The 24,441-nt window shown below is 38.9% G+C and overlaps 2 protein-coding genes across 4 annotated transcripts; one reads left to right on the top strand and one right to left on the bottom strand.

Moving 5' to 3' along the window:
• Nucleotides 1-3,815: 3,815 nt before the first annotated feature.
• Nucleotides 3,816-11,288, bottom strand: LOC115680017 (protein argonaute 16-like). Of its 3 annotated transcripts, XM_030603768.2 has the most exons (23): nt 11,104-11,254; nt 10,103-10,365; nt 9,786-9,991; nt 9,477-9,686; nt 9,257-9,393; nt 9,079-9,176; nt 8,906-9,003; nt 8,649-8,820; nt 8,417-8,533; nt 8,210-8,317; nt 8,057-8,119; nt 7,814-7,927; nt 7,558-7,735; nt 7,366-7,478; nt 7,152-7,289; nt 6,936-7,066; nt 6,433-6,498; nt 5,453-5,516; nt 5,055-5,166; nt 4,899-4,972; nt 4,517-4,611; nt 4,404-4,435; nt 3,816-4,288 (listed from the first exon to the last, which is right to left on the bottom strand). In XM_030603768.2, exons 2-23 carry the CDS (start codon nt 10,301-10,303, stop codon nt 4,119-4,121), a joined length of 2,697 nt encoding a protein of 898 aa, XP_030459628.2. In that variant the 5' UTR covers nt 10,304-10,365; nt 11,104-11,254; the 3' UTR covers nt 3,816-4,118. The 3 variants fall into 3 exon arrangements, 2 of the variants coding, with proteins under 2 accessions (XP_030459628.2, XP_056171460.1); XM_056315485.1 differs by lacking the exon at nt 4,517-4,611 and having other exon boundaries at nt 4,181-4,315; nt 11,104-11,282; XR_008817346.1 differs by lacking the exons at nt 3,816-4,288; nt 4,404-4,435; nt 4,517-4,611 and having other exon boundaries at nt 5,055-5,249; nt 11,104-11,288.
• Nucleotides 11,289-15,649: 4,361 nt separating this feature from the next.
• On the top strand, nt 15,650-22,738 carry LOC115679889 (E3 ubiquitin-protein ligase COP1). Its single transcript, XM_030603616.2, has 13 exons — nt 15,650-16,260; nt 16,628-16,705; nt 17,501-17,656; nt 17,830-18,186; nt 18,484-18,641; nt 18,745-18,810; nt 19,636-19,714; nt 20,215-20,370; nt 20,516-20,614; nt 21,148-21,252; nt 21,527-21,706; nt 22,117-22,227; nt 22,301-22,738. The coding sequence occupies exons 1-13, from the start codon at nt 15,898-15,900 to the stop codon at nt 22,469-22,471; spliced, it is 2,079 nt and encodes a 692-aa protein (XP_030459476.2). The 5' UTR covers nt 15,650-15,897; the 3' UTR covers nt 22,472-22,738.
• Nucleotides 22,739-24,441: the final 1,703 nt, after the last annotated feature.

The following is a 24,441-nucleotide window of genomic DNA, read 5'->3' as shown; positions in this document are numbered from 1 at the left end:
TTCATATAAATGGAATTAGTGCTCAGGCGGTCCGGTTCCCGATTCCAAAAGATACCGAACCGAACCGAATACATATATTTTTCTTTATTTTTTTGTTTGTTCAAAAAAATTATTAAAATATGAACTAAACCCTAAGTGAAAGTACGGTTTTTTGTTCGTCTTTTCAATTTAAGGATCATTTTCCTTATCTTTCAATGATTGGTGGGTTTAGTTTATTATCTTTGATCTGTAATTTATAAATCTATTTTTTAATTTTTGTTTATTGTAGAAGATATATGAGCATGTAGTTCCATAAATCTACTTTTTTTCTAAAAAAGTAGTGGAGAACACGAAGATATGACATCAAGTAATAGGCAAAAAAAAACGTGACCAATTCCATTGATCCAATCTCCGTTCCCAATTTTGGGAACCAATCACCCCTACTGGTTTTAAGTAGAACCAATCAATTCAAAATATAAAATCAGAAATTAAATCGTTCAAGGCCGGTTCTCGATTTTTAAAATCAGGAATTGGACCAACCCCCTTCTAAATGCTGGTTCGAGTCGGTTCCCATCCTTAGTTTTTTTGTGCGGCAAATTAGGAAAAAATGGTGAAAAGACAATTTTATTTTCCTTTTTCGTTTTCCAATGAATGAGAGGAAACTCAATTTACACAAGTATTTTATCAAAGGAAAGACAATCTCCCTCGAAGAGAAAAAAAAGTCATCGTGTAGATTGTGTTTACTGCGGGAAGCCTTATCCATCGAATACATTTATCCCTTCATTTGTCGTGACATTTGTTGTAGCTTTATTTGGAAAGAAGCATCTTTGGATTCTTTTGTTTGATATAAGATAGATATCTTTTTTCTAAACCATAGAATAAGTATGGTTAGATGATCGAGAGGAAAATTACCAAAAAAGTGTTAAGTCAATTCAATCATAAATTTTTTTTTGGCAATCAAATTCTAAACTTTTTGCATTTGTACCAATTGAGTCAATCCGATCAATTTAGAACAGAAATCGTTGACGTAGACACTGACCGTATTACGTGGCGCGACTGAAGCTGACGTGGATAATTTTTAATAATATTTTAATATTTTTTGAACTTTTTTATTAATTCTTTTATTTTTCTAATTTTCCTTTTCTTCTCTTTTCCTTGTTTACTTCTTTACTTCTTCTTTTTTTCATTTTCTCTTCTTTTCTTTTCTTTTTTTCCCTTCATCAATCACAGACGAGGCCAAGGCATGGGCACCCCTCACCAGATTAGTTGAGGGTTGGGCCTCACCAGCCTTAGGGAATTGTCAACCTCGCCGGCCACGAGTGAGGGTCAACAGGCGAGGGTCACCCTCGCCAAGGTTGGCGAGGACTACCCTCACCTAAGGCCGGCGACCTCCGCCAGCCATTGACAAGGTCTAGCGATGGCCGGCGGGGGGAAAGAAGAAAAAAGAGAAGAAGAGAAAAGCAATTTTTTTTAAAAAAAAGTATAGAAAGAAAAGAGAAGAAAATTTAATTAAAAATTCATAAAAAAATTAAAATATTATTAGAAATTGTCCATATAAGCGCCGGTCGTGCCGCGTAAGGCGCCCAGCATCCACGTTAGCAATTTCAGGTCGAAATTAGCCAGATAGACTCAATTGGCACAAATACAAAAGGTTTAAGACTCAATTGATTAAAAAAAATTTATGACTAAATTGATATAATTGCAATAGATTTAAATTTCTTTGGTAATTATTTCTGATTGAGCATGTCTAGTTCTCATGTATTTTAAGGAGTCTTGTGAGAATGGGAAATGACATTAAAATGGAGGATCGATCTCGAGCCCAATCTAAGTCATTGGATCGGAAGGGAGTAAATTTCAACCGGTCGCTCTAAAAAACACAAAGTAAACTTGTAGAATTGTCAAGTTGCAAATAATTAAGGACAGTAACGACATATAACGAAGTAGAGATCATGTTTGCATCTTCATATCAATGGAGCAACATAGATAACAAGGGGTAAAACTCGTAGACCAGGGAACTGCATTCAAGACTGCATTGCATTCGGATGAAAATCGTGCGAAGATTAGCCGATAAATAATGACAGATCAAAGAGTAGATTACACCAAACTGGTGATCGAGTAGTAAGACGACCAGACAGTCATAGCTTTAGAAGCTAGAGCTGTAAAATTTAGAGATATTTAGGGTTTGTTTAGTAACGTTTCTATTTCTAGAAATAATTTCTATTCAAAAATAGTTTTTTCTATTTCTATTCCGTAGACAAGTTTCTGGGAAAAAAATGCGTTTAGGGTGCGCATGAATACCATTCTGTGCCCGGGCGCTATTTCTGAACAGAAATGATTTTTTTTTATTCTGTGCCCGGAAACAATTTCTGAGTATTTGAAGGCGTTTGATAAACTGTCCAAAATTTCTATTCCTAGAGTAGAAAAGAACAGAAATGCGTTTGGTACTACTACAAAATTTCTGTTCCCAAATAATATTTTAATAATATTTTGAATTGTTTATTTTTTTTTCTTTCTACTTTCTTCTTTGGCCATGGCCGGTCGCGGGCACCGGCCCGAGGAAGAACAACACAAAAATAAGAAAAAAAAAAAAACTGATTCTCAAAATTGTGCCGAGAAACAAGAAGCAACTTTTTTTTACTTCTTGTTTCTCTTCCAAAACTGTTTCTCGGCACAAATTTTTGCAAAAATGTGCCAAGGAATAAAAAATTTACCAAACGCATTTCTGTTCCCAAACTATTTCTGGGAACAAAAGAACAGAAATTTTCACTATTTGGCACGTTACCAAACGGGCCCTTAGTAACTGCACAAAATTTCTATTCCCAAAGTAGAAAATGAATAGAAATGCGTTTGGTAGGACACTAAAAATTCCTTCTCCCAATTTTTTTATTTAATTATAAAATTGTCAGTGGAAACTTAACCATTTATGTTTGGATAAAGTTGGACTAGAAATAGAATAAGAATATATTATGATATAGAATTGGATGACCTCAATACAATCATAAAGAAAATTACTCCTTAGAGACAACTACCGGATGGTGGTTGAGAAAATTGCAGTTTATGGGACTTAACAATTTATGTTTGGATAAAAATGGACTAAAAATAGAATAATAATATATTATGATATAGAATTAAATGACCTTAATACAATCATAAAGAAAATTAAAATTACTCATTATATAAAAAGAAAACACCCGGTGGTGGTCAAGGAAATTGCAGTTTAGGATGTAGGATTTTAGGATTTGGGGTTAGGGTTAGGGTTTTTGAATTTCGGTTTTGAGATTTAGGGTTTGGGGTTTAGGTTTTAGATTTTAGGGTTTAGGATTTGGAGTTTAGGTTTTAGAGTTTCGACTTTGGGGTTTGGGGTTTAATGTTTCGGGTTTGGGGTTTTAGAAATTCGGGTTTTGGGTATTGGGGCTTGGAATTTAGGGTATAGGGTTTGGGGTTTTGCAGTTTAGCATTTTAGGATTTAGAGCTTGGAATTACGATTTTAGGGCTTAGTTTTTAAGGTTTTGGGTTTGGAGTTTCGGGGTTTAGGGTTTAGTGTTTCGGTTTAGGGTTTGGGGTTTCGAAGGTTAAGGATTTGGGTTTTGGGGTTTTAGGGTTTAGGGTTTCGGGTTTTTGATTTTATTGTTATGGATTTGGGTATTGAGGTTTAAGGTTTTGGGGTTTAGGGTTTATGATTTGGGTTTAGGATTTAGTATGTTAATATCTTGTGAAAGAAAGAAAGTTGATATTATTTCTCTATTGTTTCTTTTTTTTGTTTCAAAAATAAAAAAGCAAATTTTTTTTACTTTTTATTTTTATTCCAAATCTATTTTCTATTTTGAGGAACAAAAAAACGAATTGACGTTACTAAAGGAATTTCTATTCCTTTTATGTTCCGGAGAACAAAAGAACCCGAAACAGAAAAAGAACCATTACTAAACAGGCCCCTAGCTTCCTTTGGCATTAAGCGCTCCAAAATTTTCCTATACACTGGACTGGTGGCTTCTGGTGTTGGCTGTAGTTAGCTCTTCTATATGGTAAACCTATAAAACGACTAAACTAGATCTCGCCTGCATGCGAACTTAGTACCTAACTCTATGAATTATGAACATCGATCCAACCAGCGGCATTCACGGAGAGCAGTGAGCAGCACTCTAACAGAAGAACATAGAGCTGCAGACATTCTTGTGCAACCTGGGGAGGTCGGGTACGGGAGGAGCAGATGCGCTGCTTTCTTGTCCGGACGAGGTTTCTGTTAAATCGTCGAACTTGATAAATTGGGACATCTGCTTTGCAACAAGGTGTGCGTAATATATCGGAGCAACTGCAGAAGGCAAAGGTATTTGATTAACTATCAAGACGGGCATAATAAGCAGGGACGCAACCGCTCCTACATAGAAGGCTGGGGAATGCGAGAGCATCGACGATAAGAAAATTACCAATCGAGACAGCAGTGGTGCTCCTTTGATACCTGATTGGAGACAAGGAACAAGAAGATGTCAACAGGGACAATCGAACTGACTGCCAAATTAGAGAATCAGCAAAATCTTACACATAGCATAGTGAGTGAATCAGATTTTGTAATCCGTCAGCTGAGAAACCGATCTCATCAATCAGAACATGATAGTGTGCTGGTCTAGAAGTTCCCTATTGTTCATGAAAACCAAATAATATGGTGTTAAACCAAAGTAGAGAAAGAATGTTTGGGTTTGAAGTTGCTGATGAGTAGATCATACTCAAAAGGACCTACTGTTATTTGGATTATAGCAGCCTCAGCCCTTGGAAATAGTCTTTTTAAGCCAACGGCAGAAACAAGTTCTCAAAAGATCTTACCATAGGACAGGAATATGCATTTTAATATAAAACCAGATTTTTAACAGGCTAATTGAGGTGCATAACTTCAGATTCTCTCCTCAAAAACAAAAAGCACTCACAATCATCCCGGCATGAGCACACATGTAGAAGTCGTAGTTTCTCGGATGCACGATCATTGAATCCACCACTGTCCCTGGAGAGGGACAGAGAGAGATGTTGGGGATGAGAAGAAAAGATACGTTGCTAGAGAGAACCATTAATTGCAAGGAACATACCAGGTGGAACATTTTCGGGAGAATTGGCTTGAAAAAGCTTAGTGTGGTGATTCTTCTGCCCCACGATTACAGTGAATTTTGGAATTCTGGTCTCCCCCATATTCTGATAGGCCTGTACCACACATAAGGACCATAAAACCCATTGCATATGCTCGCAAGCAATCGGACACAAATAGCAAGCTTTGACATTCCGAGCTGTGTTCATATGAGAAACATCAATCCTATGTTGCCAACTTGAAAGATGTTACTTCCAGGGGTCTGAAATTTGACTACATTTATAGCTTGAAATATATCTGACTAGACGCAATCTTAAACAGGAACTTATAGATTATCAACATGCATGAAGTCGCTATAGATCAATGAAAAGGGAAACAAAAGATGCACAACCAGAGCCAAACCTTGACAATTTGCTCCAGTTCGATGCCTAAAACTTGATTGAACTGCGACTCACCCACTCCATCCCTATGAAAAGAGAATGGATATCAAGGCAAAGAAAAGCAGGTAAACAACCCCATTTGGAAAATATCAGTTACGCAATGCAAGGTTAATAGCATCAGAAACTAATTAACAATGCCTAAATGTCAACTGAGGTCTGAACAGATGCTCTTCTGGGACAGCCCTGCAATTAGGATTTATCATTTGATGTTCAACGTTAGAGAGCCATATTCATTGGATTAAGACGGTTTGATATGATTGGAAATCCAAGCTAGTACTACTTATCTCTACTAAGCAATGGAGAGAAAAATGGAACTGTAAATAGCTAGTAGTCCATAAAATAGAAAGAGTGTATCACAATTGGACTGGAAAAACGATGAATGTGGCAAATGAATAGTGGACATTAAGGAACGACCTTGAATGCAAGGCTGATCGAACAATAATCACAAGGACATTAAAATCACCAAGTTTTACTAAGAAGTTAGAGCGATTTAAGGTATAACATAACAACCAGCACTTCATGGCTTGATATACAGAATTCAGTATACAATGAGCATACCCCTATGCAGGAAAATCAGCAAAATGACCTTTCAATGAATGACAGTTTTCGTAAGATAATTAGACTGCAATTAAGTTTTATATACAACCGTTATCACGATATCAGAAAGAAAGACGGGGCAAAATGAAAAACGAAAAGGAAAAAGAAAAAACTGGGCCATCCTCAATTTCTCGAGGAGATCACAGAACAAACAGACAAACTTAGATATTTAAAAGCAACAAGCAGGCAGCAGCATGACTTGATAACATTTTGACTATATAAGATCAATTAATCACATTTCGAAACTCATTAAACAACGAGCTGAGCTGCCAGACAGTGATCCATATGGTTGAGATAGACAGCTAGAAATTATCTTTGGCATTTAGAAATCAAATGCAACAATACCGGAAAATAATTATCTGAGTTGGCTTGCGTCCATTGCTTGACCTGTAGAAGTCTATGAGCAGTTCTCTGCAAAAGGATAAGGAAAATCTACTCTTGTATAAACTAAAATAATAGAATTGTGTCACAGACCATGTCTAATTGTGGCCAAAGTAAATATATAGAGATGACAATGATAAAACTAAGAGCACAGAGATATGGCCAGAACCCATTAACATAGAAAACGTATGTTTTGAAATCAGTGCACATGCACGATAAATCCACCGTTCTTATGTCGCAGATTTTCATAGCTTGCATCGGTAGCATGCACACCAATGACAAAACTACCTGAGGAAATAGAAACATAGTCGCATGTGCACAAACAATTGAGAAGTTTTATCGTTATTAGATAAAGTATGGTTTTCAGAGTAATTCAATGAGACATTAGCACACGCTCGAACTCTTCTATGATAGCTAATGCTGATTAAGAATAAAACTTGAATGGCAGGAGACCAGGATATACGTACCGCATGATACCATCATCATCCCCATTAGCCAAAGGCTTGAATAAAGCATCAATCATCTCCATCTTCGGTGACTGTGTTCTTACAGATGCTCTATATCTCGAAATCAATGGCCAGCATCGAGAGCCAACAACCTAATCAAGATGCAATAAGATTGTTACAGGAACAACATGGACAATGGTCGTTATAATGTTTAATAGCTCTACTTGGACCATTTACCGCAGCAATGGATGGCATATCTGATCTGCCAGGAGAGCCATGAGAGACATCCATACCCAGAATCATTGTAGGAGTATCCTTTATTATGGGAACACTTGAAGAGTGCTCCATTGCCAACAAAGAATTTATTCCCCCGAGCTGCCAAAAGTAAATGTCAGCGTAGGAAAGAGCCAGAAAACTAATTACCTTCAAAACTGTGGCCTTGCACATTTACCTTTGAATTGACTTTAAGAAGCACATTTGTAAGGTATTGATCATTTATCTTAAATGGGGAAATGCATTGCGTGACAACACCAAAGTCACTGAGACAAATCTTCTTCCAAGGCCCTTTGAAATGAAAAGGACATAAAGTTGACAACCCACCAAAATATAAGTAAAACCAAGCCAAGCACAATAATACTACTACCATAGATATCAGAGTTCTTCCGCTCCGCCAAGACACAGAGAACGAGATCAGGTTTACATTTAAACTTGTTTTCTATCGTCTCAAACACCCTCTTGGACATCCTTTCTGCCCTTCTAACAGGATTCTCCCTTCGCATTTGTGAATCTTCCTCAATAACTAAGTCTGGACGTTCAATTTGCTGAGAGAGAGACAGAGAGAGAGGTCAAAAAAGGAAGAGAATCAGCTGTGCATGACCATTTACTCTCGTTTGACGTACCACACCCTTCTTCCGACCACAGTCGATGAACTCACGTGAAAGGCGACTTGTATCACAACGAGCAGAGAAGTTGACAATAGCCCAGCGTTTGATGTTGAAAGGTTGCAAAAGGGTCTACAGATCGGGTTTAAAAGAAATTGTGGGAAACAGATGATTAATTAAGAAGGAAACCGAAAATAAAAGATTAAGAGTACGATATAGCAGATTTTCACAAACGACACATGCAGGAGTCCAAGACACTACCCTTTGATTGTAGTTCCACCGCCCATTACGAGGGATGCAATCATAACCGTTCCCCACCTTCAGCTGTCAGTGACAAAATACACGTTAACTAAGGCAAAGTGAAAACCCTCTTAGCTCTATAGGCCGTAGGGCGTGTAATGCACCAGGACGTACCTTTGGGGATTCAAGAACACGGCCTTCAACCTGGGTCAATTGCTTTTCTAAGGAAATACCACACTCAGCTAGCACAGGATCCTCATCGTAACGGTACTTTCTCAAAGCCTATAATTTTAAGAAAAGAGATTGCATCTTTATATACTCACGGAGGAGAAGAAAAAAAACAACAGAGATCGATGACGCCAAGTGATCTGCAGTATGTACATCAACTATAGTTCTCATCCTCTCCGGAGGCTTTTGCCTGGATTTTTCAACTAAAGATGCTCTCTGCATTGATGATAGTGCTTTTGTATAGCGTTGAAGTGAAACAAGTGAACAAAGCTGTAAGAAGCAAACGGGAAAATATTTAGAGAGTTAGACCTCGATGCTTAGGTTAATAACCTTGAAGTTGAACCATTACGAGAAAAACAACAAAAAGCAGAAAAAGGTTTCTCACCTCCAAGGGTAGGTAATTTGGCCGATTTGGCTTGCCAACATCAAGGCATGGCAAGCATGCAGAGTCTCTAAGCTCAATGCCATGGTGCTTGATGAAATATTCACATACAGTAATATCCACAGTCTGCTCCTCCTCATCTTGGCCTTTCCTATTTCTCGGTTTCATAGAGAAACTTGGGGACAACAGGAAAATGTTAAAGTTCCTTCTGTTTTCCAGGAAAGAAAAAATGGCTAAGAAGCTACATAGATATCACATACAATTGCTGATTGCATGGCTTCTCACTAAGACCAACTATTTTGTACTCCATATTGCGATGTGTGGTCTTAACCCTTAGATTCTTCAGCATCCTCTTGGCCTGCATAAAAGGATGACATTACATAGATTTGGAGCCATTTATAATCTATAGCATGAAGTCCAACAGTTTCTTTACCTTAGCCCAGTCGAGATAACGACTTTCGCTCACATTCTGGTTGACTACAAGGAAATCAATCACAGATCCCGGTTTAAGGATCATTGTCGTAGACACATCTTCATTAAAGGAAAGGATAAGGATAAGTGGACATGTCGTGTCGAAAGAAATACAGTGAGTGGTATAAAAAGAATCCTACCCATATTCAGGGACAAGCCACCCTTAGTTGGACAAAAGCTGGCATGAAAACCTTTAACACCAGTTACACCTCCTCCGACATCTGTGAAATTACTTAAATCATCATGGAAGAATGACTGTCTTACCAGAAGACATCCCCTGCATATCCAACAGCCCCGCAACAGCAAATAATAGTCATCACCACGCAATAGAAATGAGTAAAATAGTAACAAGAATATTACCTTTTCGCCGCTGTCTGTCTCAATGCTATATCAAGCACTCTTAGAGCATCCTGAGCATTATTTTCCTTATCCCTTCCTTTTAAACCAAGTAAGATCGACTTCAAGGGCACTTTTGCAGCATAGCTTATTTCTACATTAAAAGTCCTCGACTGAAAAGAGCGTTTTGACCGTTTACTAGAACTCTCGCCGCCGCGAAGGTTCTCACTTTCCCTGACACATGAAGGAAAAGTGCAACACCACACATTAATTTAGTGGCTTTTGATTCAACTTTAGGAAAGGAACTTGCAAGGAATTTTATAACGTACATACCTCTTTGCAAAAGTATCCTCAAGAACCACAGTGAATTCGAGCTCGTTCTGCGGCAGGGGACCCACTGTATACAGAGTTTTTTCTCCATCATAAGCAAATTTCTTACCAGCAAGTTCAGAAGAATAGGTTTGATATAGTTTGTCAATAAGCTTTCTCCCGATTCCCTTTCCCTCGACAGCTCTCTTATCTTCTGAAGTAAGAGAAACCTGCGAAAGAGAGATCTCGATGTATTTAACATATTAAAAAAGGTAACGAGATGTATTCACTTGGGTAACTACCAGGACAAAATGCTTGCTCATATAACAAGCTAAACATACACTGTACTGGTAAAACACTGCATCTGGAACATTGACAGAAACTTTAAAGTGGTTGGTGAGCAGATTTATTGGCCTTCCAGCCCTCCCTATCCCAGGCCTGCCAATGATGGAGTATTTAGGAAAATCCATGCGCTCAGGCTTGCTGTTGGGAGGAAGATTTGGGGTTGGAACAGGATGCGGCAGATTTCGGTTTTCCTCCATGTTGCCAGTAACTTTGTCGATTTTCTTTAGAACACACCCAAAATTCTCCAATGCAAGCTTTTCTGCCAAAAATTGTGTGAAAAGTGGAATAGTTCACTGCTCAGTCATCAAGCATTCTAACTAATCAAATGAACAAGCTCAGGTGAAAAAAAAATCGAGATACTCTCTATCTTATATCGCAGAATCTTTCAAAAGAAGAAAATGATGACATCAATAAGTGAATATAGCTTTCTCTTTACAAGGTTTCTTCATTCTCCACAGTGTAAAATTGCAGCGGGCTGTTTTCAGTAGCTGCTTAGCTAGCATAAAATCAAACTCTACCAAGAACCCAGTAGCAACTAAAGGTTCTCATATGATTCCCAAACAGATAAAAGTTAAACTTGGAGCTGGTGACGTTCATCTTCTATTGTAGATAAAATTGGTGCAGGGCAGCAAAGCACTGCTTCAGCATAAGATAATAGAAACAGCCCATTACATCAGACTCATGACATGGGAACGCCGCAAGGAGGAGACCGGGAAAATGGTGGCACATAAGACCGAGAAGAGAAGAAGAAGAATGAAGCATGAGCAACGAAGCTTAGAAGTATAAGAGTTCACAAACCAGCATTCACGTTGATCGTTCACACAAAACGAAGAAACATATAATAAAACAGCTTCATCGTTGTTGCAGTAGTGTCATCGGACCATAAAGTACCCCGAAACACAGTGAACGTCACGTTACATGACAAGCCATGTAGAGACAGCAACCACGGAGGAGGAAAAAGAGAAAAGAAAAATCGACGTAAAGTAAGAGTTCTTACACAGAGACAGTAGCGAATGGAGAGATCTTAGAGCATTGAGCGGGAGAAGAAGAGGAAGAAGAAGAATGGAGGGAACAAAGAAGGCAGCGACCAACTATGCGTGTGTCACGAGCTAGCTAGTTTAACGTTCCCCTGCAAAATGTTGGGAGAGAATCTCGCAAGAAGACTTGAAAGAGTCGAATGATGTCAGGAGCGACCCATCTACTAACTACTCGCATTAATTACGTGTATATTCTTTTTATGACACCCTTGAAATATTCTAGGAGTCCCTCGAAAAAACTCGATAGGACAATTTTCTAGTGACTCGTCTCCGAAAAACTAATTCGCCCAAAATTTTTTCGCTCAAACAAACACAGTGAGAGTTAAAGTAAGTCATCTCCAGATAACTTTGTAGCAACCCAATAAGAGGACAACGGATGCACAAGTCGTCGGAAGGAATAATGACATCAACCCGGTTTATGCATATAGCTCCCCACCCTCGTTCACGTGGCTTCAATTGCACTCCAACAACCTCTTTGATTTTTTTTTTTTTTGGTTAAACTCTTTGATTTCACTTTCGTTGGAACCATTTCCGGTCGTTCTGTCTCTATCAGTTCCCCTGCTCTGAGGTTTCCATGTCAGCTTCAACTGCTCTATTTGGCATCGATTCCTTGGTCATAAATGAATCTGTCAACTCTTCTCATCAAACACATCTCACATGGGTCCTCCCTTCTCCATCAGTGCAGGGCGATGAGAATGGAGCCTGTTTGCCTGCCGAACTGTTTTGATCGCCCAAGTCGGATGTTTCTACTTTCGTATTGCTAATGAATGAGCGTGGAGAGAGGAGAAGAATTGGTGATGTTGAAGGAGGTTCTATCTTTGCTAATGGCTATAGCTCAAAGCAAGATACTTCAAAAGGAAAGCTAGGGCCTTCAGAGACTAGTGTCTGTCTTTGTGGTATGGGCAAAAGCATTTTTTCTGGGCTGCAAGAAGCTTAGGTAGGTGCGGTGCAGTTTCTTTACTTGAGTTTGTCTTTGTGGTATGGGCAAAAGCATTTTTTTCTGGGCTGCAAGAAGCTTAGGTAGGTGCGGTGCAGTTACTTTCAATGAAAGAAATGATCTTTGAAACAAAAAAAAAAAAAAAAAGAAGGAAAAAAATTGAAGGGTCAAATTGTATTCATATTCAAAGCTCACAAGGATCACAAGTCACTGAAGTGCTTTGTGAAAACAATTGGGAATTGTTCCATAATATAGTTTTGAGAGATCCTGAGCAAAAATAATAACCTTTCTCGACCTCTTATGACTTAATTATCGAAATCATTGCTTATTTTCTCTAAATCATAACTCATCGTAAAAATTAGTATGACTTATTACTGAAGGAGCGGAGCTTTTATTCTAATAATCATAATTAGATTATGTAATCTAAGTCTGCCTAATTTCGTCAATAACCAATACTCGACCATTTCAATACTCAAAACTTAATATGATAGAGCAACGGCTTGTGACATTGGAACTGATAGCCAAATGTACAAAATAATTCATTAGCCCTAAAACTTACCTTTCGAAAATGCTCAAAACCCAAGGCAAGTCCCCACATCTTGGGTTTTCAACTTTCCCAATGCTAACTTTTCCCCAAGGTGGTCCCAAAAAATTCACCAAACACCCTAACTTTTTCCCCAAGGGAATATTAACAGGCTAGAGTTAAAAGAAATGATGTCATGCATGATTTAATTCGAAAATAAGAAACTAGGTGAAAAACTAAGGAATGCGACATATTATATTAGTGATAAGTGGTTGGTAAGGTGAGGTTTAAGGGCAACATGGTTATTCTTCAAAAGATATTTGAAATTTTGATAATCAATTAAGGCGGACTTCGATGTTCGTTCTAAGCGCTGATAAGCCAAAAAAAAATTAAAACCACCAAAAATAATTAGCAAGGCCTGTAGAATGGCCAAGTAATCTTAAGTCAATGAAATTCAATCTTGATAATTACCCTATATACTTTTCGGGGTATATCGATCCCGTCATACAAATACACGTTTTGCACCGTTAATCTCCAATAACAACTTACGCGCCAATTCTATTCATTTATGCATATCGAAGTTACTAAAATTATAACAACGTTTTCGGATACTGCACATAACCAATAAATTTTATGTTCTTATAAAGTTTGTAATGTTCATAGATTTCAAAGCATTTTCATAAATTCTAACTCTATTTTGACCATCTCGACCCATTAACAGAGTCAAATAACCTTCTACAAAGTCAAATACCTAAATATATCACGGCTTCAGGAAAAAGTTCTTTAGAAATTTTTCTAGATCAACAAATTCAATTGCAGAGTCGTAATTTGTTGTGATTATCAAATAATTCGGTCAAACAATTTATCATTTTAACATCCCGAATAATTTTAGGAAACGAAGACATTTCAAGACGCCACGTATATAGACCCAAGCCTATGCAGACCCTTGTTTATCTAGGGTCCATGTGGGATCCACATGATCGATGCTTCGGTGTTCAAAATACTGTATGGGCTTTCCTTCGTCCAGCCCAACTAAACGACTTATGGATGGGCCTAGGCCCACAATCAAGATCCAGGACTCCAGTTGGAGCAGCAACTCAAACCTCTCTCTCTCTCTCCTTTTAATTGGGCCAACTTGGGTTTTCTCTTTGACTCAGAACCCAAAACTGCTAAAACGTCTCGTCGCTTCGTCTCGCTAATAAGTAGGGATGTGCAAAAGAACCGGAAACCACCAAAAACTAGACCAAATCGGCTTAGAACCGGTAATTCCCATGGAGACCGGTTCGATTCCAATTGTGGAACCGCCCACCCACCCATTTAGACAAGACCGGTATGTATGTATGTGTGTGTATTCCATCCTCAACTATAACTTCCTAGAAGATTCGGTAAGAATTTGTGTCAATTGAAATAAATAGCCCTTCTTCGATATATCCTTCAAGATTTATGAACTGTTAAAATCAGAAGAGCATCAAATGTCAATCGAAATACACAAGTACTCATCATTTGAATAATCAAATCGAGCGAGTAGAGTTTCATTTCTTAGTAAAGGAAATAATTTTGTGCGCATATGTTGTTTAGGCCTGTGTGAGATTCGCGAGTGATTTGATCTACATATACCAATCGAAAGGCATTATGGCATTAAGATTTCCAAGATATAATCATCAATAAGTAAGGTTGTTTTTCCTTAATCAATAAAAGACCGAACAAACCGGTTTACATCAAACTTAGCTACAAATCGGTATATTCACACACACACATTTTCCCTTGCAAAGAAGTATCCCATGATGACATCGATTGAAGAATGCAATTTTGTTAGATTTTGTTCTAATTTTTCGAGACCGGTGTTTAGGGTGCGAATGGTAACCATTCTGTTCTAGAAAATCAAATTCTTGCCAGAAATTGATTTCTGGAGGAGAAATCTGTTTGGTAAAACATTACTAATTCTCGCTCAAGAAATTGATTTCGAATGCAACTGCTTTGATTTGTTGATTTTTTTGCACCTAAAAAAATTTAAATTTTACTCAAAGTGGGTGGCAACATGTATTATAAGCCATTTTGTAAAATTTTGAAATTTTTGATTTTTTTTTTTAATTTTTTTTTGGCACCTAAAAAGATTTAAATTTCACTCAAAGTGGGTGGCCACAGGTATTCTAAGCCATTTTGTGAAGTTTTGAATTTTTTTTTTTTGGGTATCTCAAAAATTTAAATTTTACTCAAAGTGGGTGGTACGATATTTAAGCGATTTTGTGAAGTTTTGAAATTTTTTATTTTTTTATTAATTATATTTTTGGCACCTCAAAAATTTAAATTTCACTCAAAGTAGGTGGCGCACGGTATTTTAAGCCATTTTGTGAAGTTTTGAAAATTTTTATTTTTTATTAATTTTATTTTTTTGGCACCTCAAAAAATTTAAATTTCACTCAAAGTAGGTGGCGGTATTTTAAGCCATTTTGTGAAGTTTTGAAATTTTTGATTTTTTGGCACCTCAAAAAATTTAAATTTCACTAAAAGTGGGTGGCACATGTGTTTTAAGCTTATTCTCAAAAGTTTTGAAATTTTTGATTTTTTTTTATTTTTTAAAAAAAATTCACCAAATTTCATATTTTCCTAAAATCGACTTTTTTTTATTTTCTGAAAATTTTTATGAATTTTTGTAGAATTTTTCAATTTTTATGCATTTTTTGGAAAAAAATTTGTGAGAAAATAGGGAGAATGCATTCCGGAATCAAGAAGCTACAAAAAGTAGCTTCTCTTTTTCTTGCCAAAAACTCATTCCGGAATCAAAATACGTTACGAAATCGAAAATGCGTTTTGGAATCAGTATTTTTAATAAACGCATTTTTATTCGAATGCAAAATCACTCCAGAATGTATTTCGAAAATTTTTTAACAAACGCCAATCTGTTTCGGAATGCATTCCGAAATAGAATTTTTATTTCGAAATACATTTCATGCGCAACCTGAGTGGCCAGCTCCTGATTTCAGGGTGATTTCAGGGTGAAAACCGCCCATCCGGATCACGGCCACAGGAGATGTAAAGGACTCTAATCGCCGTTTCTAGGCGAAACGCTGATCACAATCCAACGCCAAGAACGATCGCCGTTTTTTCCCTCCGCCCAACGCATTGCGTGGACCGTTTTCACCCTCAAGCTCCTCTCACCGGGCCCCACCACCTCCCCCCCTTCCCTCTCATCAATCTCTGCCGCTTCTTCTCCTCCTCCTCCAGAAAAGCCATCTCCTCCCCTCGGACCGATTCGGGAAGACCGCCGCCGCCGCCGATCGCCGGACGGAACGCATGGAGGAAGTGTCGACCGGGGCCCTGGTCCCGGCGGTGAAGCCTGAGCCGGTCTCGTCGTCGGCGACCGTGGCTCCTCCTCATCCCGCTCCCCCGCAGCCGCCGCCGCCGGAGGAGGTCGCCGCCGGGGGGGGCGCGGCCGCCGCGGAGGTCTCCTCCGGCGCCGCCGCCGCCGAGCAGCTCGACAGGGACTTCCTGTGCCCGATTTGCATGCAGGTGATCAAGGACGCGTTCCTGACGTCGTGCGGGCACAGCTTCTGCTACATGTGCATCATCACTCACCTCCGCAACAAGAGCGATTGCCCGTGCTGCGGCCATTTCCTCACCAACAACCAGATCTTCCCCAATTTCATGCTCGATAAGGTCCTTCATCTGCTCATTTTGCCTTTCCATACTGTTTTGACAGCTTACGGTGTAGTGCGTCGGATTCGTGGATATGGACGATTCTTCATGTCTGTGATTGGTAATTACGTCTGCTCTGGAATTACTTCGCTGAGAGCTGAGTTAGCATTAGTAGTCCTTTGACGTCTCAAGCCCATATGTAACCGAAATATCAAGCACGTAATCTCTATTATTGCAAATCTTAAATTGAAGCTCCATACCTGTAAAACAACCATCTCATGGAAAATTTTGGTGTCGGATGTAGCCGACTTGATTTAGAATGTTCTTATCTTCGAACTACGTCTCCTGTATAAGCTTATTCAATGGTATCCCTCTGCCTCATTTGCAGCTATTGAAGAAGACTTCTGCCCGGCAAGTATCAAAAACCGCATCTCCCATTGAACATTTTCGCGTGGCGCTGCAACAGGTTAGTCCTTGCTGGGTTTTCACCTGATGGTTTTTTTATAGGTGTAAGGTTCATTCAGAGTCCATGGAAGCCATCCCCAAATTTTGGCAGATGCACTGATATGTATTTATATGAGCAAATATTATTTTTCACTTTCTAGCTCTGTGGTAACGAGGTCCAGGCTCTTTACGGAAGCGTCTAGTGCGGTACTTCATTGACTGTGCCAAATAATAAGTTAGTGAGAAGGTGGCTCTAACTTGAAATTCTCATTGTGGACACTTTTTCGTTCACAATGAACACAACTTGATCACAACCTTGCACCTCCTGCTGATATTTTCTGTTCTATTATGGTGGACTGGAGTTGTAATTCGTGATTTTAACGTGTGCCTTAATCAAATTTTCGCTAGATTTCTCTTTCTTCTTTATTTTCTTCCTCACCATTTTTGTCCACCTCAGCTAAGTAAACCACGAGCCACAAAATATATGCTATTGATATCTTGGATTATATAAGTTATGAGCCAAAGCTCAACTGAGTGATCCAAATACGAGATTGCTAAATTGTCTTCTTTGAGCAACTGAACCTGTGATGTAGATCCTTTCCTTGAACTTGTTCATACTTCTTTATGGAGAGCATAGAATAGATAATTGGCCTTCCATTTTGATAACCTGGAGAGTGCTATAAAATGATGCTTCAGTGCATTGGGTATATACCAGATGTGTAGCTAAGTAGCCCTGGAGAACAGAATAATTTGAACTGTGTTACCTGTTTTTGAGTTGAAAAATATTCTGCTGATATGGCTTTTTGATTGTCCATAGGGTTGTCAAGTGTCAATCAAGGAGCTAGATAGCCTTCTCGTGTTTCTTGCAGAGAAGAAGAGGAAAATGGAACAAGAGGAAGCTGAGAGAAATATGCAAATTCTTCTTGACTTCTTGCATTGCTTGAGGAAGCAAAAAGTTGAAGAGTTGAATGAGGTTTGTTTTCACCTTTTATCTGTGGATGTCATCTCGTTTCTCCTTGCTTAGTGCTGCTGCTGCAGTCCTGCAGCCTCTTGCCTAACCCCTTCCCTAAAAAATAATCTAAGGGATGGTGGTTAGGTGAAAGTCCTAATTGACAATCATGTCCAGGAATTCTTTTTCTGCTACAGATAAAAAATGATCTCCAGTATATTAAGGAAGATATTAATGCTGTGGAGAGACACAGAATAGAGTTGTATCGGGCAAGAGACAGGTACTCTGTGAAGCTGAGGATGCTTGGAGATGATCATTGTATGAGAAAGCCATGGCCTTCATCAATGGAGAAAACCGCTAGCGGCTTTATGTCCAGTAACATCAGTGCCCGAGGAAATATGTCCTCTGGTAGTCTACAGAGCAAGAAAATGGAAGCAAAGGCTCAAGTGAGCTCCCACGGACTACAAAGAAAGGATGCTCTCAGTGGGTCAGACTCACAACACATGAATCAATCCAGTCTTTCGGTGATACGGAAAAAGCGAGTTCATCAACAGGTTGGCGATATTGAAGAATTTATTTTGCATAAAGTTCATTCTGGACATGCTCAAATCACTAACCGTGTTTGCCTATAAGCATCCTTTTTTCCACCATAGAAAATTATGAGAATTCTCACATAAACTGTCTCTTGAGAAATGAAAATTGAGTTTCCATATAGTATCGATGCTAAGATGATCTCTTTTCAAAAACATTTACTTTTCTATATGTGCCTCATGTTACTCGCTTGTGGTTAATGATCCTTAATTTCTTGCCCATCTACGTGGACATAATTGTCGGGGAAATGTTTGTTTCAGTTTACTGATCTCCAAGAGTGTTATCTACAAAAGCGACGTCAGTTGGCAAATCAACCACATTTCCAGGATGAACAGGACAAAAATGTCATACATAGGGAGGGTTATAATGCAGGTCTTGCTCATTTTCAATCTGTATTAACCACCTTTACGCGGTACAGGTATAGATTAATATAATTTCCTTGTCGTAAATCAGCAATTCCTTTTGCCTTGTTTCCTTCTGATGGTGTGACACGCCTTTTCTTCTTTGTTCCTTTTAACCAGTCGTCTACGGGTAATTGCTGAACTTAGGCATGAGGATTTATTTCACTCAGCCAATATAGTTTCAAGGTGACTTTCCTGTCTTTCAAGATTTATTTAATGTGGCAGTATCTGAACTTTTGGATAATAAATATTTTTTTACCTCTGCATAGTGTATGCTGCATACAGTAGTCCCCGCAGTAGTTGTACTGATTATGGTATGCTGCATCTACAGTGATTGTATTGATTATATCTTCTGCGACTTTGGTAAAGAATGTGATTGTTTATTTATACTATAAGTCGTGTTAAAGTTCTGGTTCAGTCTAGGGATTTGGTTAACACTCTGAAAATGAAAATTAGCAAGGAGAAGTAGTATCTCATTTGTAGGTGGAGAAAATTATTCAGGTTGGGTTCAAATTCGAAGTAAACTGATTAGCCTGCAATGTGTCAGGATATTATTTTCAATTTTCATTACAAAAACATTCCTCTGCAATTCAGCAGTACCCAAGTGAATAAGAATAATGACGGAGTTGAATGGGCAAGGACCTTGGAAAAAAGCACTATTGATGTATTGAATAGCTATTTTAAGTTGGAACTTTTTTTAAAAGCATGACACGTGACAGTGCTGATATAAATGTCTGTTGGACTTGTGCTGCTTGCTGAACTAATGTATTAATGCTTCCTAATTGAAGTTTTTAGATGAACAATTTGGCTGTCTCTAAGCTTGTCTGCTCTAGATCATTGAAGATCCCCTTTTTTTGGGGTCTTCAATGAAGCTAGGAGATGGATAAAATAATTGACACAGATAGACCCTTACTGAATGCGCACGCACATCTTTAAGCTCTGTGTGCTTACTATTCCATCCATCCAATAGTTGTCTCCTGAAACTGAGGAAATTGGTTGATTCCGCCGCAGCATTGAATTTGATCGAGATGACGAGTTTTTTGCCACCGCTGGAGTTTCCCGTCGCATAAAGATTTTTGACTTCTCAACAGTAAGTTTCTCAGCTTGCCGTTTAATTATTTTCAGGTTTTTTGAGATTATTGGGAGGAGCCAAGGTAGCATGTCTTTGTGAAAGATCGCAATACTTTTTCGTTCTTCTTTGCAATGAACTCTGGTGGAAATATATTGTTTGAACACTTATGTCTGCAATGGGAAAAGAGAATTTGAAACACTTACATATGTACTTGCCTATCTGTATCGGTATATATATGCTCCAGATTTATGAGATGTGATGATCTGCCAAATTTCTATGCTAAAAGGAGCCTGCGATTATTTCTGTTGTGTTCATTGCAAATTAATGCGCATATGAATTAATACTCCTAGCAGGATATTCAATTAAGACGAAAAAGTACCCAAGTCTGTAGATTTCATTCCATATTGAGTTCTCCTCCTCCTCCTCCTCCTTCTCCTCCCTTTGGCACTTAATAATTATTAATACCGGTATCTGCTTCCAATAACTGGCTGAATTATGCCAATGCTATTGATTATCAGGTTGTGAATGAGGCAACTGACGTGCACTGTCCTGTGGTTGAGATGACCACGAGGTCCAAACTTAGTTGCTTGAGCTGGAATAAGTATGCCAAAAACCATATAGCAAGCAGTGACTACGAGGGAATAGTGACTGTCTGGGATGTGGATACCCGGCAGGTAATGACTGTCCTTATAAATTGGACGACAATTGTCATTTTCACTGCCGATGTAATACAAAAACCCTGTTTTTATCTCCGGCCGTCATATTTATCTACTTTGGTTTTATTTACTTCTGTTGCAATAGTAATTTAACCTTTTGCAGAGTTTGATGGAATATGAAGAACATGAAAAACGTGCATGGAGTGTTGATTTCTCAAGGACAGAGCCTTCGATGCTTGTTTCTGGCAGTGATGATTGTAAGGTACCTCCTCGCACTTTTAGATCTTTTGTACTCTTGGTGTGGGTTGATCCAAAGTTTGCTAATCTAACTGTGAATTCATAACAAGATCAAGTGTTGCAGGTGTCTATATCCGTGGGTTTTCCAGTTTGACTGTTTGTAATATGCTCCTCTCCATGCTTTTAGGACTAAACTTCGATCCTTTCTTAGCCATTTGACTGCAACGATCTTTTTTCTATTTCGCCCCCTTTCCATGTCGGCGATTTACCATCAATGAGAAACCATTCTCTTGGTGTGTAAAAGTTGCTAGCCCGTCAATTTATTTAGGTTATTGTATTGACCGCTTTCATTATGTTAAACACCCTCAGTTTGCCTCCATGGTAGATCACAAGCTTTGGGGAACAGTGATGAAACTTGATTTTGCCTCCATGGTAGATCATAAGCAAATTTTATTATTTAACAAGTCTGTAAAGTTCTGTTTCTTCTGCAATTAGCTTTTGCATGTAGTTTATTAGCCAATTGAAGCTCACATCTGTATCTTTTTTTGTGATTATCAGGTCAAGGTTTGGTGCACACGACAGGAAGCTAGCGTGCTAAACATTGACATGAAAGCAAATATATGCTGTGTCAAGTGTAATCCCGGATCTAGCAACTACATAGCGGTACTTTCCTTTCACCCAAGACCTTATGGCACTTATCATGCCATTTAATTTTTGCTGGTAGATAGTTTAACAGGATGTACTTTTCTACGGATAGTTAGTAAGCAGGATAGTTTAAGTGGCTGCTTATGTTTCAAAGTTGCCTCTTCAGTATATTTAAGCATCATTTAACTTGCGACTGAGCTCATATAATACTTTGCTAATTGTTCAATAAACTCCAGGCGACACATACATAGAATTTTTCTGAGCTGGTATTGCAATTTCTTGATTCTTTCAGGTTGGTTCAGCTGATCACCATATCCATTATTACGACTTGCGCAATATTAGCCAACCACTCCATGTATTTATGGGGCACCGTAAAGCTGTCTCATATGTGAAATTCTTATCTAACAACGAGCTTGCTTCTGCATCCACCGACAGCACATTACGGCTATGGGATGTAAAGGAGAATTTGCCGGTGAGTAAAATGTGTAGCAATGGGATAAGTTTCTTTAAATTTCATATATGTAGGCTTAGTTAGATGCCCTCCAAGCCAGTAGTTCAAGTAGCATATAAATTCTCTCTGAGTTTTCTCATATTGAGGAAGTTAATTCCCAGAATTGGATGGATGGAACCATTTTACTCCTCATTCATCAGGCCAGAAAAATGGTCGCCACGGAAGTTGTGGTTTCTGGGTATCAAATAGTTGGCCCTGATTTTGATTGAAAGCACCTGAAGCTTGTGTCTTCATGGTTGCCTTTTTCTAGCCCCATTGTGCGCATGTTGCCCTTCTCTCCCATGATAGGCAAGCTATCCAGTTTATTTTGAATCTTCTGGCAAGTGTTCTCTTGATCGAGGTGTGACAATCTTGGTCTCTTGGTATTGCAGGTTAGAACGTTTAAAGGCCACACAAACGAGAAGAACTTTGTGGGTCTAACAGTAAATAGCGAATACATAGCGTGCGGCAGCGAAACTAACGAAGTTTATGTCTACCACAAGGTGAGAATTGCTGAAGCAGCAGTCCCATCTAATTACTCTTTGTGCAGCTAAACATTGTTTACTTTCTCTCCAGGAAATGTCGAAACACGTCACTTCGCATAAATTTGGTTCGCCGGATCCCGATGATCCCGACGATGATGCGGGATCTTACTTCATTAGTGCCGTGTGCTGGAAAAGCGATAGCCCAACCATGCTGACTGCTAACAGCCAGGGAACAATCAAAGTATTGGTGCTCGCTGCCTGATTATGTCGCGGAAGACCAGGAAACTATCGACAGAGATGGAAACTATACAGAAGAACCGTCGCCGTGAACTCCGATCCATTATATTAGATCGCTGGCATCGATCCATTATATTAGATCGCTGGCATAGACTTTCGTAAGAAAAAGAAAAAGAAGAAGAAGCTTGTATTGTGAGGCCCGCAAGGTTGTAGATAAAGCAATTAGTGTATGTGATGTAAGAAATTGCCATTTACTGCTAGGGCTGCAGCATTGATTCATGTTCAACTGAAAGAGCTTTTGCACATATATTGACAGGTGAAAAAAATAAAATATAAAAAATAAAAAAACAAAATTATCACCGTTCAATTGAAATTGGGCATTGGAGTCTTACAACAGACCACGTCATAGTTTTCTTCGAAAGATTGGGAAAGGCAACATCACACTGAGCAACCCTACACCAGAATCGACCTCGACCTAATTAGCCAGTGTGCCCCGTTCCATCACTTCGCGCTGACCAGTTTTGAGTTGAAACGACCATGTGTTTGGCCCTAAATTCAAGATCCACGGCTGAGCATGGACTGCAAAAGTTAGTACCTTTTCTGGTCCAATAATCTCGGGCACTTAAAAATTTGGGTTAAATATGAAAAAATTTGAACAATATACGAGTTTGGTTGGGTATAAGTGAAAATTAGTTAATTTGGGTTTAGACTATTCTTGAAAGCAGAAAGCAGAATAGTCTGGTTTGGTCAAAGGCCGAGTCCTTCAGTTTATCGTGCTCTTTCGCCTCTTTCTGCTTGAAGAACTGGGGCGTATATGATGCTTTATACCCTCCGTTCCGAGGAGAAGCAGTTCATCTTATGATGTAAGCAGAGAAGACTTTGTAGAATACAAATGACAAGCGGGTAATATTTCTACGAGCTGATCACATACTCATTTGCTGATATAGCTCTGTCACTGTGACACATGTACACAAACACCACCTGGTTCTACATACAATGTAAAACATTTTGTCAACATTTCCTTTTTATCATTTCCAATATCACGTTAAAAAAGAAAAGGCGAACCTTATACAAATGGATACCAAACGAGATAAAAATACATCCGTGAAAAAAAAAAAAAGATAAAGCAAATTGTGCACACTCTGATAGTCGGGCATGAGTGGAAAGTTGCCACCGTCAAGCCCGGCCGGCTGAACAATTCGGCCCCTCACATAAGATATCAACCGCTCAGGATCTTGGAAGTCCTGTCACGGGACTTGCAAGGTCAAGAAAATTTGAACGGACTTCGTGAAGCCCATTAAAGAGGGAAGAAGCCGGAGGAAGAACAAGCTCAGGAGAGATACCGCCGCGGCGATCACATCGCAATCCCGCCGCCGTCTACCTTCCGGGGAAGAACCTGACCCGGACAAGATAGTAAGAACAGGACAGGCGACGAGCCGAGGAGGAGTCGAGCATGGTTAAGAACCGAGAGAGAGGCAACAGATGATGATGGTGAGAAGAAGTCATGTTTCAGAGAATAGGGTTCTTTGCATGGAGTTGACTCTTGCTGGGAAATCTCCATCTGGGACTTACCAATGCTTTTGAGGTGTGTGTGTGGCGTGCGCTCTCTCGCTTTTTATAGACGCGAGACGGTCGATGGGTGATCCTCATTGTTTTATCAGCTCAAGAAGTATGGCCAATAAAAAATACCAAAAAAAAAAAATCACTTGAAAATAAGTGTGGAGTTTTATTAAAAAAGAAAAACTCGATGGTAATTGGACTTGGGTAAATTCCTATTTAACAATATTGGGTATTTTTACATAGCGATGCAACTAAAAAATCATCAGTGGTTAGCCAATGAACTACGATAATACATCATCGATCATTCATGGCTGTTTAGATCAACACGAACGATGCAAATACGCTTCCAGGATTATAATGAGCGGCCACAACTCATCTGACTAATTACATATATAACTATTTCTCGAGAAAAGTATATACCTAACTTTTATAACG

The sequence above is a fragment of the Syzygium oleosum genome, unplaced genomic scaffold, assembly GCF_021117445.2.
Source record: "Syzygium oleosum isolate NSW1041296 unplaced genomic scaffold, Sole_v2.1 Sole_v2.10, whole genome shotgun sequence".
Lineage (NCBI taxonomy): Eukaryota > Viridiplantae > Streptophyta > Magnoliopsida > Myrtales > Myrtaceae > Syzygium > Syzygium oleosum.
This window is presented reverse-complemented; position numbering and strand designations above follow the sequence as displayed.